At 49.7% G+C, this 24822-nt stretch overlaps 1 protein-coding gene across 7 annotated transcripts in view; it reads left to right on the forward strand.

Annotated features, from left to right (window-relative positions):
* RAI1 (retinoic acid induced 1) overlaps positions 1–24822 on the forward strand; it is a 90266-nt gene that overhangs the window by 55677 nt on the left and 9767 nt on the right. For 6 of the 7 annotated variants that reach the window (XM_039367971.1, XM_039367974.1, XM_039367976.1 and 3 more), the window contains one exon: positions 17861–23588. In XM_039367971.1, coding sequence (XP_039223905.1) covers positions 17877–23588 — 5712 coding nt within the window. In that variant the 5' untranslated portion in view covers positions 17861–17876. Of the gene's footprint in view, positions 1–15999; positions 16929–17860; positions 23589–24822 lie in introns of those variants that run through there. The other variant, XM_039367973.1, reaches the window with a different exon arrangement.

The following is a 24822-nucleotide window of genomic DNA, read 5'->3' on the forward strand; positions in this document are numbered from 1 at the left end:
AGTTCCTGGATTGTGCCAGGGACCAGCCAAGGGGGCTCAGCTTTCCAGCATCCAGATATAGGCGCGAGAAAAGGGCTTTGGGCAAAAGAAATGTTCTCTTGGGCTCCTCCTTGCTTTTCCCCTTTCCTTTGGCTCTTCCTTGTGACTTTTTAATTTAGCATTTGCAGGAATAGGGAGGACATTCCTACCATTTCTTCAGTGCCTTGCCAGAGAAGGTAAAGGCCAAAGCAGGGAGGGTTGCCCACTGGGTTTTCCCCAGTGTGATGAAGCAATCTTTGTGTTCCCTCAGAAAAAATCTACTTTTTTGCAATTGCGGGCATCTATTTGTGGAGCCAGCATCTGGGGTTTTATTCTTCCTGCCACAGACTCATCCCACAATCCTCTGATTAATTGGTTGAGCGGAGCTCTCGGCTCCTGCAGAAAGGAAAACAGAGAAGGAAGGAAGACCAGGGAATAGCTGCCTGCCAGGGGGGTCGATATATCTGCACACTTTTAGAATAAGACCCTTGGCTTGAGCAAAGTATGGCTGGCATCTCTTGGGACACCTCCAGAAGCTGCTGTAGGTCCGTGTTTCTCAACCTCGGCAAGATTAGAGGTGTAGACTTCAATTCCAAGGATTCCCCAGCCAACCAAAGTGGGTATCCCAGGCTCTCTCCGTGCTGGGTGTTCCATTGGCTCTTCTTCCTCCATGCCTCACGTCCTCTTCATACCCACAACACAATTTCCTTTCTGTCCCTGTCTTCTCTGGCAACCTTACAAGTCAAACTGCTTGAAATGTAGAGCGTCAGAAATTTTAAAACCTTCATCTATTATTAAGCGTGACAGCAAAGCCTACCTTGGCATGTTTTGCATAGCAACTGTTTCCAAGACATCCTGATCTGAACATCTGACATTCCCGAGAGCTTGACGCCCCCCTTATTTCTGGGGGGGGGGTGATGGAGGTGCACAGAGGCCAGGGGATGCTGTTGGCCTACCAGTTTGTTTGACTGGCAAAGAGGTTAGGGACAACCTTGCAAGGCTAGGTGTTCTCCAGGAAGTCAGGTTCTTAAGAACCTCATTGCCATCATCTAGCATCTGGGTTTGCACCTAAGCCAAAGAGCTGGGGGACCAATCCTTTTGCTGGTGTGGATCACCCAGGATCTAGCCTGAAACCTGGTCAACTGTGGCTTATTCAAGATAGTCTGGTTGAGTAAACCCAGCTGGTGATGCAGTTAGGATCAAAGGGAGCTCTTTGGGATTCAGATCCAGAGGAACAAAGGCAGTCCAATTTGAAAAGGATGTTAAAAATCTCCCTGACATAACTAGGGCTTTTTTAGTGGGGTCACTTGATGTTTCCTGGTGGGAGCATCCATGCCAGGTATTTCTTTTACCTTGGGTAAAAATTTGGGATGGTTCCCAAACCTCTTAGCTTGTTGCTGTTTCATATTATGCTGGCGCTGCATCTTTGGTGTTGAGATGTTATTTAGGCTGTGACTGGTTTGGAAAGCTGTAAAGAAGGAGCAGCAGCTGGCAGAATAAAATCAGGAATGTGTTTCAGGGGTGTGAGCTCTATAGTCCCTTCTGCCTAGGACTTATCTCTTGGTTGGAGGGCTTCACCAAAAGGAGGATGTAAGGGTGCATCTGAGCATAAGCAAAATGCACGGCCCTGCAAAAATTCAGGGTTAAATTAAACCCTACCCCAGGCTTTCAGGTAAGAAAATAGTGAATTCTTATTATCACTGTCATGATAGTGATGTCAGTGTTGGTGAGGGAGGGAGAGGAAGGAAGGAAGGAAGGAAGGAAGGAAGGAAGGAAGGAAGGAAGGAAGGAAGGAAGGAAGGAAGGAACCTCCTGACCAGCAAAGCCAGATTCATTTCACAATCGGGTGACCAATTTAGCATCATTTTACTCTCTTCCTTCCCTTTTGTAAGTGTCTTGGAGGAGGAGGAGGAGGAGGAGGAGGCACCTCCTTGCAGGAGATGCAGGAGGCTCAGCTGGCGCTGTGTTGCTGCGTCGTTCAAGGGAGCACCGAGGCATTACAGTTCATTACTGGCCTGTCTGCTCCTCTCGGGGAGACGAACGTCCTTCTGGCAGCAGCCTTGCGGCTGGATCCGTCTCTGGCAAGCCAGCTGCCTACCATCGGAGCTCAGTCCTCAGAGGTGCCAGGGAAACATTTTGTAAGGGCTGGAGATGACGGAGATCCTGCCAAGCCGTCCGGGAAGAGGAGTGTGGGCAGGAGGGAACCCCCAGAGGGGCTGATCTGGTGGTGTGTGGGATCCAATTGGCTGAGGAAGTGCCCCTCTGCTCCCCCCTGGCTTTTTGCAATGGTCTTGTCCAACAGTCCAATCAGAATAGAGCCTGGAGGTCTTCTAGTCCAAGCTCCTCCAAGCAGGAGACCCTGCCTACAGCATTTCCGACAGACGGCTGTCCAGTCTTTTCTTTAAAAGCTCCAGTGATGGAGCACCTACAAGTTCGGAAGGGAAGCGGTCTTAGACTTGGGTCACTAGGCTTGGGGCTCTTCTTGGTTGACTCTCTCTAGAGCAGGGGTCCTCGGCAACTTTAAGACTTGTGGACTTCAACTCCCAGAATTCCTCAGCCAGCTTTGGTTGGCTGGGGAATTCTTGGAATTGAAGTCTACACCTCTAATCTTGCCAAGGTTGAGGAGCCCTGCTCTAGAAGAACCTTTCCTTCACCTCAGGCAAATGTCTTGGGATTATGAAGCCAGAAGAAGTGACTGAAGGCACCCTCAAGGCATAGAAACTATTTGCAGTCTGTTGGCAAGGAGTTCCTCTAAGCGGGCATGTTTTTCAGGTGTTCATCCCTGTGACTCATGCAGAGATTCCATTTCTAGGACACCTTCCTGATCGGGTGGGACCAGCCCTTCAGATGCCTTCACCAACACCTCCGTGACAGCAGTGCAGAAGGGGTGTCACAGGGGCCTCACACTAAGGACTAGGTACCCTTAAAGGTTTTTCCAAAGTCAACCAAGGTTGAGTAGAAGCTGCTACCTCCCTTGACGAGCTTCTGGAGACCAGCCTCCAGTCTTGGCTCGGGCATTTTGGGACTTGTCTTCTTAGGACATCTGGACTCTTACAGGAGTCTCCAAACTTGACGACCTTAAGACTTGTGGATTTCAGCTCCCAGAATTTCTCAGCCAGCTTTACAAGACAGCCTGAATATAACTAGCCTGTGACATGGAGATATGTGAAATCAAAAGCCTGGATAGCAGGGTTTTTTTTAACCCTGATCTCCTATCAAAACTAAAATCCAGACTTTTCTCTAATTTGACTCTAAAGAGGAGAGGAGAAATCAGATTTGGGGAGGGAAAGAAATCCAAAGCTATTGATGCCCAGCTTTTGCATAAGAGGCATCATCCCAGAAAGCCACAGACCTCCCATATCGCTCCTGTAATTCAGCTTTCTGGGCAGCGTTCCCTTTAAAACAAGTTTCCAGCTTTCAAGGTGCGGCAGTCAGCCATCCTCAGGGCTGGAGGCGGTTTTGAGTCCATCCTGACTGGGACCCTGGGGACGAAAGCAAATTCTGCAAAGCCAAAAGGAACCACGCCTGTGGGAACAGCTTTTGCAAACGCTGGAATGTTATTTTAACAGATTCCTTTTTTATGCAAGGGAAAAGAAAACTGTCTCTATTCAAACCCTACATGCAAAGAGTGGGGGAAAAGAGAAAGCATGCTTCTTTAGGCTGTTGGAGATGTAGTCTTAACCCCAACAGCTGCTCTTCCATTGTCACAAGAGGTGGAAATGGCTCCTGGTGGTTGGAGAATGTGTGTGTGTGTGTGTGTGTGTGTGTGTGTGTGAGAGAGAGAGAGAGAGAGAGAGAGAGAGAGAGGGAGGGAGGGAGGGAGGGAGGGAGGGAGGGAGAGAGCTTTGCAATGGATTAAATGGCCTGGAATGCAGCTCCATCTCCCAAATGCAGGGTGGGCTGTCTCTGCCCACAGATGTTTAACAGGGCCAGCCCCTCCCTCTTCCACCTGGAAAAAACACCCAACCTGCACCCCCACGAGAGGAGCTTAAGAAAGGAATGAGGCCATAGGCTGGCTCTTTAGTGCTTTGCAAAAATCTCCACTATGAGTTTGCACACCCTCTCCGCTCAGCTTCCGCTTATTCAGGCAGAGCTCTCCGGCAGCTTTGATTCAGCAATCAAAGGCAAAGAGCAGGCCCAGGGATCTCTTCATGGATTTACAGCCCACCTGGTTAGGCAGGGAGGGTCCAGGTAAAGTTCTGGGAAGTAGGGAAGTTATCTGGGGAAGGGTCTTAGAGCAAGGAAAAACAGAGCAGTCATAGTGAGATTGTTCTCCACCACCAGCTGCAAGGAGCGCTGGTTGGCTAGCCCATCTGCTGATTGCCTAGTTAGTAGATCCCGGACTGGTTAACCTGTTTTCACACTTGATCCCAGAGGCAGTTGATGCTCCAACCTGTTGGCCGGTTCCTGTGCTGTCATTGAGATATCTTTCTGTGTCCCACCCCAAGCTAGTTCAAACTCCCCCCCCCCTTTTTAATTTGATTTTTCTTTCAAGCTGATGGGATAAATGCATGAAAATATATCAGATGCCTCTTGGAAGGAAATGCGAGAGTTTAAACGAATGCTGGATCCAGCAGTGTGCAGTACAATATATCGATGGCAGAAATGGCAGAATAAACGGGAAAGGGGCAGGGGTCTTAGTTGTGTGACTTGTGCTTCAAGTGTATCGCTTCTTGGCACACTGAGGGGTCCCACGGGATCCTCGCACAGGTAGAAGAGAATACAGATTCTTTGCAAATGCCAAAAGAAATACCATTGAAAACTGTCATATCCTCTCTGTGGTGAGCGTTCTGTAGCTCTGGAGATGAGAATCGCTTTTGACCAAATCCAAAATTTGTAATAGTGGACACATTTGGGGGGAGGGGACTCTGGATTTGGATAATTTGTAGATTTGTTGATTGTTTGGCTGGTGGGATGCTAAGTGATGGCAAAACCTGAGTAGTCCAGTTTGGGTTTGCAAGGCATTTGTTTGGAGAGATGATTTTGGGCAAAGTACCTCTGAAAGACTTTGGGGGGGCCCTAGAGACCCCCCCCCAAGATGTAAAACTTGGGAATCATGGAAAGCAAAGGGAGAAATGCTATGAACTTCATTGCATGAATCCAGTGTTTTCAACCTTAGCAACTGTAAGAGTCGTGGACTGCAACTCCCAGAAGTTCCCAGCCAGCATGGCCATCGCTGAGGATTCTGGGAACTGACATCCATACACCTGGGGGGGGGCCCTCCAGGTCAGGAACAACCATCCTATGAGAGCCATGGTGGCACAGTGGTTAGAATGCAGTGCTGCAGGCTAACTCACTGCTCACTGGCAGGAGTTCGATCCTGACTGGCTGAAAGTTGACTTAGCCTTCCATCCTTCCGAGGTGGGTAAAATGAGGACCCAGATTGTTGGGGGCAAATATGCTGACTCTGTAAACTCCTTAGAGAGGGTGGTAAAGCACTATGAAGGGGTACATAAGTCTAAATGCTATTGCTATTGCTGTTGGTTGGGGTTAAGCCGGCAGTGGGTGTTCCCAGGGGTACAGTCTGAGGATAGAGTTACGGATGTGCTCCTGGGTGGTCTGCTTGGGCAAATGGTGGGGAGGCCCGGGGGTGGGAGGTGGGCGAAGACCAAGTTTATTTAGGTAATATTAATAACACTGTTGGGAATGACAGGCATAAATCCCAGCATGCCCAGAATAGGGCTCCGCAGGAAAGGAAGGGTCCTGGTTGGTGTTTGTGTGTGGTGATGAAAATCCAGCCAGGTTCGAGCGAAGGAACCAAGCAACTTGAGTGAAAAAGTAATCAGGGGTCTGACGGTGCGTGGAAAACTTGAAATGGGAGACTTGTCCCCTTCCCTAAGGAGAGAAAGAAAGAAAGAAAGAAAGAAAGAAAGAAAGAAAGAAAGAAAGAAAGAAAGAAAGAAAGAAAGAACCCATGCTGGTTGTCCATGGGAACTTAACCCCAGAGGAGGGTCATCTGGAGAGGAGGAAGAACATCAAGAAGAAGGCTAGGATGGCAGGAAGCTGCTTAGGAGAGCGGCTGCAGCCGTGCTGGAATGCGTAGGACTGACTCTGAACAGGAAGGTCAGCTCCGGGCAGGAAACACGCCTTGTCTGGTTGAAAGCTGGAAGGGATAAGAGAGGGCGAAGGGCAGGGGGATGGAAGAGGGCAAAGAGGGGGGGTCCTCCAGAGGAGTTCTTCCCTCTCTTAATGAGGGACAGCTCTGCATTCCAGATCTAAAGGGGAGAACAGGCAGCCGTTTGTGCTGAGCTTCCCTCTGTAGAAAGGATTAAAGGCGAGGAGGAAACCATTCCATCAGAACCTCTATTTTTTTAGCCAACAAAACAAGCCAGCTTCTCTACCTCTTTAATTAGGAAGCTATGGCAAAAAAAAAAAAATTGACTTGGCTCTTATATTGTCTTCCTCCATCGGCTTGAAGGGAGGAAGATGGAGAAAAGATAGCTGAAGGAGGCCAAGTCAACCTTGAAGGCTGCCCAGGTCTCTTTGACAGGAAGCTCACCTCATTCCTTCACCCTTCCTGAGATGGGTCCTCCAAAGGGGCCCTGGACCCTGGGCTTTTGTTTAGGAAAAAAATGTCTGAATCTTAAATATTTCATTCTGGTGTTTCCATGAGAAGGATGGGTTTACTAAACACTGTTGTCATTTTGTAAGGCTGGAGGTTAGCTAAGGGATGTTCCCAGGCCTTCTCGCACGGATGATGTTATTTAGTTGGATCATGAATTGTCTGCAGGGAAACCATAAAGGACCCCGGTCATCTTCCTCCTCCTCCTCTTCCTGGTCCCCTTCTCTTTCTCCTCCTCTCCACAAACCCCACTCCCTTCTAGCACTGATGAGGTTACCTAGCTGAGTCATGAAACGTCTGCAAGAAGACAGCCAAGCTCAGAGAGCACCAAGGACTCCATAGAAATTCTATGGCTTGGGAAGCTAGGAAGGGGGAGGGATGATAGAAAATGGTTCCCCTCATTTGGAATGATATACTCTGCCAAACTGCTGTCTTCCAGATGCGTTTTGTACATCTGGGACTGATGGAGGTAATAATGCAAGAGGCTGTTGTGCACTGGTTTGGTCAAGGATCTAGAAAAATTGTATGGCCAACAGCATTCAGCAAATGCTTTGACTGCCTGACTTCTTTTCATGTTTTCAGCCTGCCAGGCCTCATCTGAGACCTTTTAAATGTAACTAGGTCCTTCTCTGGGTTCTGCTGCTGGACTTCAAGTTTAGGTCCTTCCTGGCTGCATCAACAAAGCCCCCCAAAAGATGGTCAGGGAGATCCTCAATGTGCAGGGCAATAACTGTAGCATCAACATAGTACTTCTGCTTGAGCCCTGTGAGTGCCTCCCCCTGCATTGCACACCGAGAGGAGGACCATTTGTGACACCAAGCAAATGGTGTTTCTCCAAATGGCTCTCTCTCACACAAACACACCATACACACACAGACACATATGGGAAGAAAGAGAGAGCAGGGCCAGCTGGACTTTCACTAATGTCTTCTCCACCCTTTTAATCCCCTCCTGGGAGCTATGATAATTACAACTCTGGGGAAGAGGGAAAGGGCTGACCTTTGTCCCCTCTTTGACCCTTAATAAAAAGAGGGTGAGGGGATGGGGGGAGGAGAGAAAGGAGGCACCAAGGGGATCCAGAAGTGCTGTGGAGGGGGTGCTGAAACCCCCATGCTTCTTTCATCTGATCCTCCCCCTTCTGAGCTGTTTTCTTCCCACCAAGCAAGAAAAAGAGATTTTGGCAAGCTGAAGGACAGAGCTGGACCTCTCGGGCGCCCTTCTGCTAAAGAGAGCCTCCAAAAAGTCCCGCCTGGCCTCGGTTTCCCCCTTGGCCTTCCTAGACAGCTGTTCCCACAGCCCAGCCGCCAAGTGGGAGGGACGGAGGGAGCTGCAATTGATCCTTAAACCATGGCTAATGGCAAGAGACATTCTGGGGGAGCTAAGGAGGAGGAGAGGCACCCAAAGAGGTGGCAGCAGGAGGAGGTGGAGGAAGGGGCACTTGGAGATCCAAGAGAGGGTCCTGCTCAGGGTCTTGATCAGGGGAAGGTCCAGGGTTGCTGCCAATCACAATCTTTGTCTGTTGTCACAACCCAGTTGGGGAATCCTTCCCCAATTCCCACGTGTCCTCCTGAGTTGCTTTCCTTCCCTGGTGTGTCTGAATACGGGTGGGCGTGGGGGAGGGTCTCCTTTTAGCAATCCTCCCCAGCCCCCTGTAGAGGCTGGCGGGAGACCTTCAGCCCAGGCGGAAGAGGGATCCCCTGCCCCCCTTTCCCAAGCACCATTTTGGCCGGGCTCCAGCACCATTTATCATCATCTCTGGTCAAGTGAAGTGTGCAAGGAGCAGCTGCCGCAGTCTGCTGGTTTCCAAGGGAGCGTGCGGCAGGGGCGAGGGGAAGATGGATGAGGCGGGCCGGGGAGAAAACGCAGCCCTGGGGAGAAAACGCAGCCCTGCCTCACGCTGGGGAAAGGTGGCGGGGAGTGCTAACAGGCAGGAAAAGAGAGAATTCCCGCCTCTCCCATCATCATCATCGCCAGAGGGCGAGGAAAACTGGACTCACTTATTGAGTCCTTCCCAAGGACCTGGGAGAGGCAGATGTTGCTCTTTGATGGGGTTAAAGGTCTCATCACGGGATTTAAGTCACTCCGAGTGGAGCTGCCTTTTGCAATTGACTGATGGCGAATTTGTCAATGCCGAGAGTGTGCAAAGGAGATGCTCCAGATATTTTCAGGTTGCACCCAAGATGTCTATTTTTATGGTTGGTTACACAGTCAGCCAGATGTTCAGACTGGGTTGGGCATTTTTGTCCTTCCCAAAGGCCTGGGATAGGCAGATGTGGATGTTCGATGGTTTCGAAGTTTCATTGCAGGATATAATTTGGATTTTGTCAATGCCAATGGTGTTCAAGTGGGGCAGTCGTTCTATTTCTATTTGCAGGTCTTTGCCTTTTGTTATCTTCTCCAGCTCTTTCTCTTCTCTTCTATTATTATTATTATTTAGCCTTCTCTTGCTGGCTCCCTCCCTTTGCTTCCTTCCCACCGATCCTCACCATTCTGGGCCCCTCCCCACCATGTCCCCTGCCATGCCATGCCGTGCCTCCTCTTAATAATAAAATTATACAAAGCCGTTTGTGGTGTGGCAAGCGGCCAGAGAGGGCTGCTAGAAAGCCCACTAGCTCACAATTAGGCATCGTCAAGGCTGACATGCTGACAGGCTCACATTCTCAGGGATGGGGTGGGGGTCCAAACAGGAAATGAAGACCATGAGCAGCTCCTGCCGCATTTTTGCATCGTTCCCCCCTCCCTCCCAGTCCGGCTTGGAATCTAATTTAGGCTTAAGCATGAGTGTGAAATCTGGCTGGGGCATTAGAGGTGGCGAGGTCTCCGTCCTCCGTTTCTTCCTGTCCTCCTATAGGGGTGAGCTCACATCTGTACATCATCAAGGGGGTTTATTTTTCAGAGCTGAGCCACATGTGTGTGCTTCCCCTGAAACAGGCAACATACTACACATTCTTAAGTGAGAAAGCAAAAAGCGCTTGGTCTGTTTGGATTTGTCTTGCAGATATGGAAACATGGCAGTCATTCGAGAGTTGTCAAAAGACAGCTCCTACCACCCCTGCGTCTTGGTGGTCCTGGCAGTGGCAGATGGAAGCTGTAATTGTCCCAGCCCCTAAGATGACTCTTCTTCCTCCTCTTAGCAGCCTAGGGGAGAAATTCCAGATTTTCTCCTAGGCCAGTGAGGTAGATCTCCAGTTGAACCTTCCAAGCTCAGTGGGGTCTACTCATCTTTAAAACATGCACACAGACATATGTAGGCGTACATCCACGTTTTCCCCCAAAGGTCCTTTTTAAGTATGGAATGAAGGGGGGGGTTGCATAGACTTAGATTTCCTCCTGCCCAGATGAACCCACAAAGCAGAGGGGCAGGGCTGAGAAGGTAGATAGATGGAGAGATGGACCATCATACGAGAAGGAAGAAAGGGGTAAAATGCGTGCCTTAAAGAGGATTAAATGCATGTGTGCCCACAAGAGAGAAAAATCATATAAAGGAGAGAAGAAGGGAAGAAATAACCATTTGTATAAAAGAGAGGAAGGACCTCTGGCTGTAGGCATTGATCCTTCCCCCATCTTGCCTCCAATTTGATTGTTCTCGGCTTCTTTTTTTCCCATGTCCTTCCCTCGCACAGTGCCCTCTGACTGTGTCCTACCTCCACCTCCATAATCCCCAGCCTTTGTGCAAACAGGCTGAGGTACTTGGGAAGGCAGCAACAACCTGGTTGGGGTTACAGGGAGGGGGCAGAGCCAGGAGGCTTGGCAAGGAACAGATGCCACTGCGAAGGCTTGCAGCTGGCATAACGGAGTTCCTGTGGATAGTGAGAGTGCTGCATCGCTCTGGAAGGGAGTCCTGGCACCCCAGAGTGGCAGAGAGAGAGAGAAGAGTGGACTATGGTAACCATCCAAGAGCAAGCAGATCCTTGGCAACAATTGAACAGATTATCTTTAGTTTACAAGACCCCGTTAAAATTCTGTCTGCAAGAGCAGGAAGCAGCTGGAAAAAGGACAGCAAGATTGCCAATTTGCAAGGAGTCTTTTCTCTCTCCGTGCATGCTTGTGTGTCTTGCACGCACACACACAGCATTCATAAAGCAAATCTTGCCCCTTGGCTCCTTCCATCAGCTCGACAAAGGAGCAAGGAAAGCCTCCCCACCCAATGAGCATTGAGAGTTAATGGAGTGCAATGGTTGGGGAAGAGGAGGAAACGATGAAACTTAAAGGTAGGCAGAGAGATTGCAGTCTGGCTCGCAAGGAGCCAAGTTGCAGGACATCCAGGGTCTGGAATTCAAAATCCCCCTTCCCTGAAAAAGAAGCCATGCTAAGATCTGAGCACAAAAGGAAGTGGGAAGCAGAGAGGTTGCAGGAAGACACGTACTGGCCACAATTGCAGGTGGAATTTTCTCTGCTAAACAGGGCAGTTGTTAAGCACCTCATTTTACGAACTTTAGTGCCACGGTTGTTGAGAGAATCAGGCAGTTGTCAAGCAAACCCCTATTGACCTTAATTGTCAGTCGCCAATCTGGAGCACGTGACCCAGGGAGGGTGCAACGTGAGTACATGCAGGTTGCCAAGAACCCCAATTCTGATCACCAAATCGTAAAGACTGGCCCTAAGTTACTTTTTCAGGGCCATCATAACTAGGATGGAAAATGTGTTGGGTTGTGCTTTCCAACTAGCTGGGAAAGCAGCTGGGAAAGAAACTCATTTGCATTTGAAATTGTTTGCATTTCCTCTGTTCAGTTCGTGAAATGTTATTCCTGAATGTGGCATCAAAGGTTCCTCCTGTCATCAGCCAGATGTGCTCACTGCCCCTTTCTCAAAAGCGAGGAGGATTTTGACCTCTGCAGGAAGCCATTTTGACCTTCCCCCACTCCCAGGGCCTAGCTCAAGGGGGGGGGTATTCTGAGTCCAAGGCTTTTGGATTTAACCTCCTCCTGGATTAACGTAACCCCTTCTTTGAGAAGTGAGAGGTCTTGGCCTATTTGGCAACGACACCGATGGCATCTGGATCTGAAATTCAGAGATCTGCTACTGGACAAGAGAGCAACAGAACTGTGCAATCCCAGCAGCCGGACTTCTGAAAACCTTGCAGTTTTCCTACTAAGAAGGATTGCAGTTTTGTTCCAACATCACATCCATATTCATTTACTTTGAGAGGGACCAGCTTCCTCACCATCAGCAGCACCCCAATGGCTAAAATGCAGGGCTGGAGGCATTCCCCCCCCCCCTTTTTTTTTCTTTCCTCAGGATTTTTTTTTTAACCCATATGTTTCCTGCATTTTGTTAAAGGGCTGTTGTTGGTTTTTTTTTAAATCTTCTGCTTTTAAGCTTTCGTGCCTGAACAAGCAGACAGGAGCTGCAGAAGACTTAGCTGCCTTTGCCTTCTCTTTTCAGTTTTTTTCTTCTTCTTCCAAGCAACGAAACAGCTGCAGCATTTGGATTTGGCTGCTTTTCCGAACAGAAAACATGGCTTTGAATCCTAAAGGGCATTCTGCCAATTACTGGGATCTACAGTACCTCAGGAGTGTCAACTTTTCAGAAAAGCTTCCTTCTTCCCGAAGCTGTCGCTGTTTGAACGAGTTCTCCAGCCAAGCCCAGGAATGCTTCTCAGCCACTTCTGCGGTTGGGTGGATTTGCAGCCATCACCAGCCCATGCAGCTCCCCCCTCCTTCTTTTGTCTCTCTTCCCCCAGCTATTGATCCAGTCTGTCCATCTTCAGGCTCCCTCCAGGAGGAGAGATACTCATTTCCATTCTGAACGAGATAGGCTAGAAAATGTCTGGCTAATTATGAGCAGGGAAGATCAGAGTCAATGGAAGACGAGCCAGCACAAAACAGCAGAGATCAACTTCTCCGAACTGGAGTTTGGAAGGATTGCGACTGCACAAAGGGGGGGGGGTTAAAAGGCCTCCCTTCTGCCCCCCCCTTAACACCCTCTGAACCTTTAACTGCCAACCAGCCTCAGAATAAACGAACAATCCTAGCAACTCATTGACGCCATCAATGAGCAGGAATCCCCCCAGGATAACGGGAGAGGCCAGAGGTGGGATCTACCTACCCGAGGACAATCTTCCTTTCTGGATTTCACATGCACCTCAGGATCAAAGCCCGAATCAGAAGTATCCCAAACTGTCCCTCCCTCTATAAAATTAAGTCTTTGGAGCCCATTCCTTGGTAACTGCCCCCAAAATAAATTTATTTGTTCTGGGGAATAAAATGAATCTCCTTTCTCACAGTATGTCTGGATTTCATTTGTGATTTGTGCTTATGCCACCCCCCAGCTCGTGGAACCCCCAAATTGTTTTTCTAGCACTAGCTCCAGAGACATAGGCCCACTCAGTAGCCAAATACTTCGGGTTATTGAAGCATTGAACCTAATTGTATGCTTTCATTTTTCCATATGAACTGGAGGTGCAGAAGAGGAGGGGGGCTGGCATTCAGTCTGGGATGGCTGATTCCTTAACCAAGTGTGCCTTTCGCTTCTAGGGAGCCTTGTTTTCTCTTGCATGGAAGTGGGGACTTTGGCTCGCTACTTTTTCCAGGAGTGGAAAATAACTGTATTCCCTCAATACCTTTAACCACCTACACGAAGTTACCTATTTCCTGGATTCTTGCAGGGCATTGAACTCCAAACTTGTCACCCTTCCCAAGTTATCATAATTAACTCTGATCAGTGTTATCTAGTCTGTCCTCCAAATGACTCCTCCTGTGATGCTGGTGCTTGATACACAAAGAGAGGACACGCTCTGGAAGGAAGGAAGGAAGGAAGGAAGGAAGGAAGGAAGGAAGGAAGGAAGGAAGGAAGGAAGGAAGGTTCACAATTTGTTCCATGCCATGGAAGACTGAATGAAAACGCATGGGAACCTTCGTTTTCTCCTAAAGATGCCTCACCTTAGTGAACAAATCTGCAAACTAGTGGAAGTTGGAAGGGCATTGTCCAGATGTACAAAGAGAGAAAGAGAGGAGGGGGCCATGCGTGCCCAGAGGCCATCTCTATGGCAACAACAGGCGACCAAGGCCGGCTGCTATGGAGGCGCCACCATGGGGCTGCGGTTATCTCTGGACAAGTCACAGGAAGATGGAATGTCTGCTCTGCATTTTGAGCCACTCCAGACATAGCAAGGCCCTTCTCTTCTCAGCTCTGGAGCTGCCAGGTCCCATCCCAGAAGACCCAATGCTTTTGTTGTTTAGTGGTCATGTTTTTGCAACCCTATGGACCACAACACACCAGGTCCCCCAGCCTCCCCCTGTCTCCTGGAGTTTGCTCAAATTCATGTTCACTACATTAATATCTCTATCTTACCATTTCATCCTCTGCTGTCCCCTTCTTCTTTTGCCTCCCATCTTTCCAACATCAGTTTTTTTCTCCAAGGAGTCCTCTCTTCTCACATGGTGGCCAACGTATTTGAGCTTTAGCTTCAGCATCTGTCCTTCCAAAGAGCAGGGTTGATTTCCTTTAGGATGGACTGATTGGATCTCCTTGCAGTTCAAGAAGCATCAGAACCAGAGAGTTCCTTCTGTGCTCCTGTAGGACCTTCTGACTTCTCAACTCCAAATGGTAGAGGCTGTCCCTGGTAGACTGGCCGCTGATCTCCTGAGGCTTTGATCTCTCCATCTCCACAGCTCTTTTGTGCACCCCTGGATCCACCCTGCAGTCTTTGGTGCCTGATTTAAAGATAATTTAATGTCATGGTTAGATTTTGGGGTCACAGAATACCATCCCAATATCTTTTTTATGAACCAAGCAAACGAGCTTAGATGAAGAGGGCCAGGTTCACTGAACATATCAAATCCAGTGTAGGCACAGCTTATTAAACCTGACTTTAGCTCTGACTATGTGTCTATGCTTGTGTGTGAGTGAAGTTTGGGATTAGTTTATGATTCTGTGGCTTGAGCAACCCCAGAAAATAGATGAGTTCAGTCACCCAGGGTGTGATAGGAACACAGCTGTAGGAACATTAGGAACTACCTGCTTTAGTTCATCAATGGAAGGCTGGTCCTTGAACAATTGGCTGGCATCCCGGAAGACACATCAAGGATTTGGTGTAAATCCAGAGGTGTGCTTCCATTCAGCCCCAAAATGGACCCTGTTCCATTTCGGCTTAAATCTTTCTACATTCACCAAGGGCCCCCCAGAACTGTGCCTTCTCTCTATAAAAGAGAAGGGCCAAAACCCTACCCAGGGAAATCAGAAATACATTCTCCAGACCCTGAGAACAGCAAGGGGGAAATGGCAGGGGGGGGGGGAACCAGCCTCTGAGAAATGGCAAAGTAAATCTCAACCCAGCCTGGGTCTTTAATAACAAAACAGAAGAGAGTTAAGTCTGTCAATCCAAATGCCGCTGCGTTGTTTTCATCAGTGCTTGTTCCGGAGAGGCTGAGTGGTCCTGTGTCTCAGCAGTCTCTGCCTTTGATTTCCTACTCTTTGTTCCTTATTTTTTTCTTTTTTCTTTCCTGCTTGGGACCCGATTGGCAGAACGGCAGAAGAAGCAGAGAAAAGAAGAACATCTGCAGTGATTTGTGGGCCAAGTTACCAGAGATAAAATCGTGGCTGCATTTTAATGTCTTACCGGCTGGCTGTTTGGAGATGGCTTCCTTGTAAAACAGGGCGAGTTGGACACCTGCGTGGACAGCCACATTATGCCCTTATTTGCAAACCAGCAAACCAGCCTTTTCTAAAGAAAGAGAAAAGAAGTGACTCTTGATGATAAGAGTCTAGGATGATGTCCAAATCATATTGGTGTGAGCAGATCAGTGGTATCGGTGTGCTAACATTTCTATGCACGTGTCTTTAGAGCAATGTTTTTCAACCTTGGACACTTAAAGATGGGTGAACTTCAACTCCCAGAATTCTCCCTGGGGAATTCTGGGAGTGGACGGTCACCCATTTTCAAGTGGCCATGGTTGAAGAAAACTGCTTTAGAGCATTGCCAGTTAATGATCTGTGTGCATACAAAACCATGAAAGCATTTGCTTGTGTCTGTTTGCTCAATTGTGTACGCAAAGCAGTGATCCTGCAGGTGCCTCTGTCTTTTGCAGTGGACAGACTTTGCTGGTATCCAGGCGGCAGCCCTGTGCAAAGCAAGTGAGCAGCTGCTTGGGTTGTACTGTCAGCTGTAGTGTGCCTGTGTGTGTGTGTGTGTGTGTGCGTGTGCAGATGGTGCATCTCTGGACTATAGAAAAACCCAGGTCAAGAAAAAAGATGTGAGGCTGATTTGCCTCTCATCAGATCTTAATAAAATCCTTGAGGTTGTTTGTCCATCATCAGCCACCCTTAAAGGCAGGCTGCATCCTCATGAATCTAGTGGGGGAATGTTAATGGGAAGGAAGGGAGGAGGGGAAGGAGGGAGGGAGGCCATTTGTGGTGCCTTAAAAGTGTACATGGAACCATCCACCGAAATGGTGGTCAACATACTCAAAGGGCCACGGGGAAAAGCAGGGTTAAGTTAACAGGAAAACTGTGGACATCAAATGGTGTGTAATGTTCCAGAAAGTAACTCAGCCTTCTTCAGAGTGGCCAGGAGTTTAGGGAAATCCTGGTAGGGAAACACAGAGTTAACTTACATAAGACTTTTGTGGAGCTCTGAGGTAAGCCCTCTTTAGAGTTGCAGAATTCTCCCTCACTATCCTCTGTGCATCATCGTCCATCGTGCCTAAAAATACAACAGCAGGTGCTCTGTGGGGTTTCCAATGCAACCAGAACTGCAAAACCGAGCTTTTCTTAAAAATATCATTGCTCTCATAAAGAGCAGCCAGATTCCAGAGCTACTGCACCAATTACAAAGCGTGTCAGTTGGGAATAGCTGGTTGGGGCAAGGAGAGACGGGGTTTGAGAATATCCAAGGGGTGCTCCAAATCCTGGGAGAATCAATTGCAGAGGCCAGGAATCTCAGCACCGAGGAAAGATCTTTCTGTTCAAACAACAGAAACAGACACTAACCAGGCATTCTGGAATTGCTGCATCTGCGCTCTGTGCTGTGCTGAGGACTCTTCAAACAGCTTCAAGATCCTGTGTTGTTTTTGTTGCACTGGCTGGACCCAGAGACTCATCCGCTAAGTGCTTTTTACAGAGTCAAAGGTGAAGGGCAAAATGCCAGACGTCCAGGCGGCACAGTTGCCAGGGTGAAGGTTTGCTGGAGAGAGCAGGAAACAATCAGCTGCACCTTCTGTGTTTTTTTGGTGTGCAAAATTTAATGTTTCCTTCCCAGGCTGAAAGGCTGCCTTCAGGGCTCAGTGCTGGGAGGCCAAATCAGAAGACACTGGAGCATTTGCTGAACGGGGAAGAAAAAAGATGATGCAGCACCAACCCAGTTCAGCTCCTGCTTCTTTGAAGGACAGCCACACCTGCAACATAGGGGGTGAGCTGCTGAGATAACTAAAGAGATGATACCATTTTAAATGGAGCATCAGCTTCATCCGATGCTTCTCATTTGCAAACCTTCCTTGCACCCACAGCTTTTGGCCTGATGTGATACTTGTCTGCTGCAGCTCGAAGGAGTTTCTAATTCAGCCTGTGTGGTTTTGTTTAAGCTCATGAGAACATCCCAAAGCAATATGCCTTTGCTCACACAATGGGGTAAATTCCGTTCCACGTGTCCATAACCCTTCAACCTGATTTTGTTGGAGGGGAGATCCTTTGGCTGGAATCTCAGGAGGAGCTAAGCCTCCTGAAAGTTTAGCCAAACAGCCCCCATCACCGGGTTCACTCCTTCCATGAGTGACTCCTTCACCAGAGTCTTCAGCCAGGATTGATTTATGACATAGGAATTGAAGTTCCCAGCCAGGCTTCCTTATATTGTGAATTCTGGTATCCATAAGGACAAAATGGCAGCTGTTCAGTGTTGGAATCAAACTATACGTCCTGCTTGAGAGCTGGAGACAAATAGGGCCGGGCTTATTTTGTGGTTAGCGTACTGTGCACGCACAGCTCTGATGCCCTCTTCTGCCTTTGCTAAAATTCCTCTCTGGTTCTCCCATGGGCAGGGAAAGCGTGAGTCTGTCAGTACAGGGAGATGGATTGTAACCACTGCACAACTGCATTGTTGACTCTTTTGTACCTATTTGCAAAGCCAGAGTGGAGGAGAAACAGAGAGAGGGAGGGAGGGAGGGAGGGAGGGAGGGAGAGAGAGAGAGATCTGCCTTCGACTCCAGCATTTGTTTATTTGTTTGCAAAGCAGAACCAATGACAAAGCCACAACAATTCAAGGTGAAAAGTTGGGCGGGGCTGAGAGAGAAGAGGAAAAAAATGCGTTGACTTTAATCCTCCAGTTTCTGCTTTTTCTCTCCGCAGATAACAAGGCCCAGCCATGCAGTCCTTTCGTGAAAGGTGTGGTTTCCATGGCAACCAGCAGAACTACCAGCCGACTTCTTCGCAAGATTCATCACGCCTGGAGAATTACAGGCATCAAAGCCCAGCCTGCGAACGTCAGAGGCTGGTGACAAAAGAGTATTACAGCCCCCAGCAGCCACCTCCTCAGCTGCCCCCATTGCCGTACCAAGCCTTTGGTGAAAACAGCACCGTGGAGAAGTACCACCGGGGAAGCAATAAGCCGTTACGCGGCCAGCAGCTGCCCAGCAGGCCGTCCTCCTTCCCCAATTACCCCATCCAAGAGAATAGCCCCTACCCTTCTCGCTATGCTGGAGAGGACAGCCTGCAGGGGTGGGGGTCCCCGCAGCAGCAGCAGCAACCTCCTCAACCTTTACCTGGCGGGGTGGCCAAATATGACGATAACCTGATGAAAAAGACGGCGGCCCCATCCAGTAGCAGGCAGTACCATGAACAGACACCCCAGCTGCCCTTCCGAAGTCACTCCTTGCATCTCCAGCCGCAGCCGGGACCTCAGCCCTCTCCCCTGACCTACCCCAAGCTCCCCAGGCAGAAGATGCAGAACGAGGTGTCCTCCTCGCTACCCTTCTCACAGGGGTCCCACTTTCCACAGCATTCCCAGTCCTTTCCGGCTTCCTCCACCTACACATCAGTCCAGAGCGGGGGCCAGACAGCTCATTCCTACAAAAGTTGCAACCCTCCTCCTGCCCCACCCACACATGAAAGGGGTCTGGGCAGTGCCGCTAACTTGCCCGCTGCACAACGGGTCCAGGGTTTACACAGCTATCAGCCCAACCGAATCAGCTATGAGCAACAGCCGCAACAGCCACCGCCACCTCCACCTCCACCCTCTCTGCAAGGTCGACACCATGCTCAGGAGGCCTTGCACTATCAAAACCTAGCAAAATACCAACATTATAACCAGCCAGGACAGAGTTACTGCCAAGCTGATGCTCCAGTGAGGACACCGGACCAGTATTACCAAACATTTAGCCCTAGCTCAAGTCACTCTCCAGCTCGTTCTGTTGGGAGATCCCCGTCCTACAGTTCAACGCCTTCTCCCTTGATGCCTAACTTAGAGAACTTCCAATATAGCCAGCAGTCGCTGACTGCTGGGACATTTCCAGCCAGCCTTGCTGACCATAGCCACTTCATGCCTTTGCTGAACCCGTCGCCGACCGATGGGGCAAGCTCCGACGCCCAGCCACCTGCCAATTGCAAGAACTTGTCCAAGGAGAAGATCCCCGAGAACCTCTTATCGGATCTGAGTCTTCAAAGCCTCACAGCCCTTACCTCTCAAGTGGAAAACATCTCCAACACTGTCCAGCAGCTTCTCCTTTCCAAGTCCACGGGGATGCCGCAGAAGAAGGGGATCAAAAATTCACCGAGGACTCCAGAGCAACTCAAGGGACAGCACTGCAGCCCTGAGGGTAACAATTATTCTGCAGAGCAAGCGGGGACTCCACACTCGGACCCACTCAGCACCCCCCAGTCAGTCCATGCTGAAACCCAAGACACCGATTACCTAAGTGGCTCCGAAGACCAGCTGGAGAGGGGCTTCCTGTACTGCAGTCAAAGCCGTAGCCCAGCTCGGGTCAATAGCAATTCCAAACCCAAGCCCGAATCTGTGTCCACCTGCTCAGTGACTTCTCCAGATGACATGTCGACCAAGTCCGATGATTCCTTCCAAAGCATTCATGCCAGCCTGCCATTGGAGAGCTTTACAAAGTTTGTTGCCGGTGAAAGAGATTGCCCCCGGCTGCTCCTCAGCGCCCTTTCTCAAGAGGAGCTGGCATCTGAAATTATTGGTCTGCAGGATGCTATCAACGAGAAAGCAGACAAAGGCTGGGCCAATTCTCCTGCTCCAAACAAAGACCCAGACAAATCTCCCTTCCACTTAGAGAATCACAGGACTTGCCTTGATTCTGTGGTCAAAAGTCCCTGGTCCAACCAGGGGGACTCCAACGCTCTTGCTGAACCCTTGAAGATAGACAAAGGACTGGGACGTAATAATGGGAAGAATTTCACTGAGGAGGTTTATGACAACTCCCAGGTTTCCTTCACCACAACCGAGACGAAGAATTCCCTAAAAACCACCAGCTCTGTGGGCTACAGTGCCAAGCCAAACATCTCGGTGGCCACATCCAGTTCTGAGACCCCCAGAAGCTTCAGCTGCTATTCCAATGCCCCTGCCAATTCAGTGAGTTCTGAAAATGCCATGGAGAACTTTGAGTGGCCAGATGAGAACCTCAGTGACACTTGGAAAGAGCTCGGGTCGAGCCTCCAATCTTCAGAACTTCCCAAGAGCTTATTCTCTGGCAAACTGAGCGAACCTTCTGAGGAGAAAAAAAATGCCTCCTGCTTGAGTCTCTGTGGTCCTGAAGGTTCAGCTGAAGGTGAAAGGATCGCAGGATTCAGTCAACAGCAGCAGGCCAGCAAAGGGGAGGGCTTAAATTATGATGAGGCCACAAGGACAGAGAGTGAACGATGGCTGGAGGACACTGCCAGGAACTCCTGTTCAGGAGAAGACTTCAGCGAACTCCCCATGATGTCTTCTCCAGACCTGAAAGAATCTGATTTGGAACCCGAAGAGTATTCCTCTTTGTGTGAATTAGCTGGCTCTGAGCAAAAGACTTTGCCTTACGATGCCTTCACTCCTAAGCCTGCAGGAAATGCCCGAGTTCTTTCTTTCCAAGACACTCCAGGATCAGCAGAAGAAGCCACCAACACGGTTGAGAAAGAGAACACTGCTCCTCCTTCTCACTTGTCCGATCCATCTGTTCTCCTTTTAGGACCAGCAGTTGGCACAGACACGAAAGTGAAAAGCTGGTTTGAAACTTCTCTGCACCCCTTGAAGCCCAAGGAAGAGTCAGCAGCTGGTGAAAATGCCCCTCAAGATAAGACTGAGATGTCAACTACCTTGCTGTTGAAGAAACAAGTCCTACCAGATAAGCTGACCATAACATCAGAACCCACCTCCAGAGGTAAAAGTCTTCGGAATAAAAAGCTACAGTGTAGACTGTCGGGTGGAGAAGAGCCTATTCAGTCCATGTCAAATCCAAGTTTAGGCATTCAAGCAGCTGGCCTGGTGGCCAATACATGCCCAGCTTCCAACAGTCTGATTGAAATGCCCAGTAAGAACACCCATGGCCAGACTCCCAGGTTCCCCACAGAAGGCTTGCCGGCCAGGATGTGTACCCGTTCCTTTACTGCAATGACTGAACCACGAATGCCAGACCCTCTAGAAGGTGCTAAAGCTTCAACTCCTCATGAGAAGTTGGGGGGCAAGAAGTCAGTGTGTGTTTTGAAAGAGAGAGTGGCCTTCAAAGCTAGGAAGGCCAATGGGAAGACATCGCCAAAGTCCTGCAATCCATTTCCTCCCTTGATCTCCAACTTGACCCAGAATGAAGACTCTGTTGTTACCAAGGCCAAAGAAGCCGACATGGTAGAAACCGAGATGAAAGATCAACAATCCATGATTCTCCGTTCCAGGACCCGGACTCAGGAGGTCTTCTACACCAAGCGAAGGAGGGAGAAAACCATGGTGGAAGTAGACTTCAAAAATGCCAAACTGCCCAGGAAGGTGTTCCCCAACAACCACCTGCCGGGATCCTTCAAGATCAGTTCTGAGAAGGAGACCAAGCTGGGCAAACAAATGAAAGCCAGGCCAGAAATGGCCGGCAAAATATCTGAGAGGCCACTCCATGCCCTGAAAAGAAAGTCTGTTTTCCTGCCCCCGATTCCTGCTAAGAAACGGAACCTGATCCTACGAAGTAACAATCACAGCAGCAGCAGTGGGAAGGAAGAGACGCCAGACATGTCTTCTGGCCTTTTTAAGAGGATGCCGTCCTCCAGGCGAACCAGTGTGAAACCATCTCCCAAGAACTCCTGTGAAGTGATGCTCAAGTCCCCCCAGGCAAAAGAAAACCCAGGGGTCTGCATCAAAATCACCTCCCGGGCTTCCTTCCAGGGTGCGATGAAGACCAAAGTTCTGCCCCCGAGGAAAGGACGGGGCTTGAAGCTGGAAGCGATTGTGCAGAAGATCACCTCTCCCAACCTGAAAAAGTTTGCCTGCAGAACGGTGGCCACTGCCATCCCCACCGTGGTTCCCGCGGTCACTGCTGCTACCACCGCCCACAGCAATCCTCTCAGCCCTTCCCTTCCAGAGCGGGAACAGGCCTCAAAGATTACCAGTGGAACCCCAGCCATGGGGGAAGCTCGGCCATTAAACCAGGCTTTATCACAAAAGGCTCCCGCCGCTCCAGCAGCCGAGCAATTATGCAGAAACCCAAACAACAGATCCTTCAGAGGAAAACTAATGAACAGTAAGAAACTGTCCTCCAACTGCTTCAAGGGTGAGGCCTATTCATCTCCCGAGACATTGCAGCTCAGCGGGGACAGCATGGCTGCAAGCACCGTCTGCCTGCTGCCTAAGAAGAGGAACAGAAAGGGGAAAGCTGCCTCCTTCCACGTGGCCAAAAATAGCTTGGAGAAGTGTCCTCACCTGAGCCCGGCTTTGTTCCTTGCAACCCAAGAGAAACCTGGGGTGGTGGCGGTGGCCACGGCGGCTGGGAAAGGCGATGAGGGACAAAGGGAAGGGAAAAAGCCCAAAGGCGAAGACAAAGGCTTGGGGAGCACCGAGAGTGTGGAAGGGAGGTCCCCCGAGGCCCAGACGCGGGCCCAGAAGCAGCGAGCCCACCATGCCAACTACAACGGCTACACCAAGAGACAAAGGAAGCATCACAAGCGCCGGAAGGTCCAAAGTGTACCCTCGCGGTGCAAAAACAAGACCAGGCGACGGCACCAACAGCAGGCACCTCTGCTGAGCCCCACGGAGCCCGAGATCCGGCTCAAGTATGTCTCCTGTAAGCGGCTGAGGGCGGACAGCCGGGCACCACCCTTCTCACCATACATCCGGATGGAGAAGTGGGATGAATACATCACCACCTGCACGGTCGTCAACTGCCCAGCTGAAGAGGCGAAACTCCACAATGAGCAGCAGCAGCAGCACACTTCTTTGTTTTCTTCTTTGTCTGCCCAAGCTGGGCTTTTTGGGACCGCTTGTCTGCGGCCTCCAGCCATCCTACCTCTGTCGTCCATGATGCACCTTGGGCCGGTGGTCTCCAAGGCCCTCAATACTGCCTGCTTGGTCTGCTGCTTGTGCCGTCAACCGGCCAATTACAAAGACCAGGGGGACCTCTGTGGGCCATACTACCCCGAGGACTGCCTGCCGAAGAAGAAATCGAGGCTGAAAGAGAAGGTCAAAGTAGAGGGGCTGGGAGAAGGACCTCCCTCGTCCTCGTTGGCAGAAAGACTGCTCAAAGCAACAGATAATAATTGGGCAACCGGTTCTCTGGGGGGAAAGCCACCAAGGTTGGACAATGGTGCTGACTCAGCAAGACAGAGTGCTCTCCGTTCGAGTTCAAGGGGACTGTTTAGGAAACTGCAAAGCTGTTATTGTTGCGATGAGAGGACAGAGGGAGAGGAGGCTACGGCAGGGGTGACAGTAGCAGCAGTTGAGAAGCTTCGGAGGCACGAATGCGGCAAAGCTGATTCGCCACTGCCAGACCCTGCTGGAGAGACGCAGGAGCACTGGGTTCATGAAGCCTGTGCTATATGGACAGCTGGGGTGTACCTCGTGGCAGGGAAACTCTATGGACTGCAGGAGGCAATAAAGATGGCCGTGGATGTGGTAAGAGGAACACCCTGGGAGTGATTGTGGTGTCCCTGGGGACAGAAACAATGACAGGCTCACCTAGTGCTCATCAGAGTCAAGGAAGCTGCACAGCAAGAGGCGGCAGGCTGCGGTGGGAGGGAGAGAAGGAAGGCAGTGGGGTAGCCAAAGTTGGAGGATACTCAGATCTGTATCTGCAGCAGGCTTTGGAGAAGAGCCAAGGAATGCAGCCAAGTCTGTCTGATCCTAATGCTCCCACCTGGTTGCTTCTGGTTGGATCAACTCTAGAAGGTTTAGGGTTTCTCTACTTTTTTCAGTTGATATTAGTTTTATCTTCTTGCTTGGGAAAACAGACACTCCCTTTAAGAACGTAAGAAGAACACGATTGTATCCAAGTCCTGAGTTTGCAAACTTCAGACCAACTCAAGAATTTTTGTAGCTCAGGGTGTTAATGAGGGTTCCTTGGATACTCTCTGAACTTGGTTGTTTTTTTGCAGATGTTTCACGGCCCAACTAGGTAATGTCATCAATGCTAGAAGCGAGTGGGGTTTGCAGGGAGGAGGAGGAGGAGGAGGCGGAGGAGGACTGTAAGGTCCTTGGCGTTCTCTGAGCTTGGTTGTTTTCTTGTAGATCTTTTATTACCCAAACCAGGTAACATCATAGCACTGACTAGCACTAATGATATTACCTAGTTTGGATAATGAAACATTTGCAAGAAAACAATCAAACTCAGAAAGCACCAAGGAGCCGTGAAACTCAAGACTTGGATATAATAGGGCTTTTCTTCCATTCTTACAAAGAGTGTAATTACACAAGGAGACATGGGCCTTCTGGCTTCCTACAGTACACAATTTTGTTTGGCCAAAGAGGGGTCCCAGGAAGAAATGCCTGTCAAAGTAACTCCATGGATATGTGTGGAGGGAGGGAGGCTGGCACCCTTCAGAAAAACAATCTCTGCCTCTCTTGAGTTGCTGATGGCTTCCTGGAGGTTTTCAGATGGTGGATAGAATGACATTTCTGGTTGGTGCCTCTTACATGCCCATCAGTGGAGCAGGAAGGCTGTCGGTCCTTGTCATTGATCACGCTGTGGTATATTATGCCTGGTCATGGAGGTTCCTTTCAGCAAGGGTTGGTGGCAGCTACTGCAACATTCTGCGGATCTGATTATGCATCCCCCAAAGTGTAACTGTGAGAATGATCTGCCCATTATGTGTTCTCTATACAAATATCCACATTTTTCCAGCTGATCCTA

The sequence above is a fragment of the Crotalus tigris genome, unplaced genomic scaffold (genome assembly GCF_016545835.1).
Source record: "Crotalus tigris isolate CLP2741 ecotype Arizona unplaced genomic scaffold, ASM1654583v1 scf7180000020608.1315917, whole genome shotgun sequence".
Classification (NCBI taxonomy): Eukaryota; Metazoa; Chordata; class Lepidosauria; order Squamata; family Viperidae; genus Crotalus; species Crotalus tigris.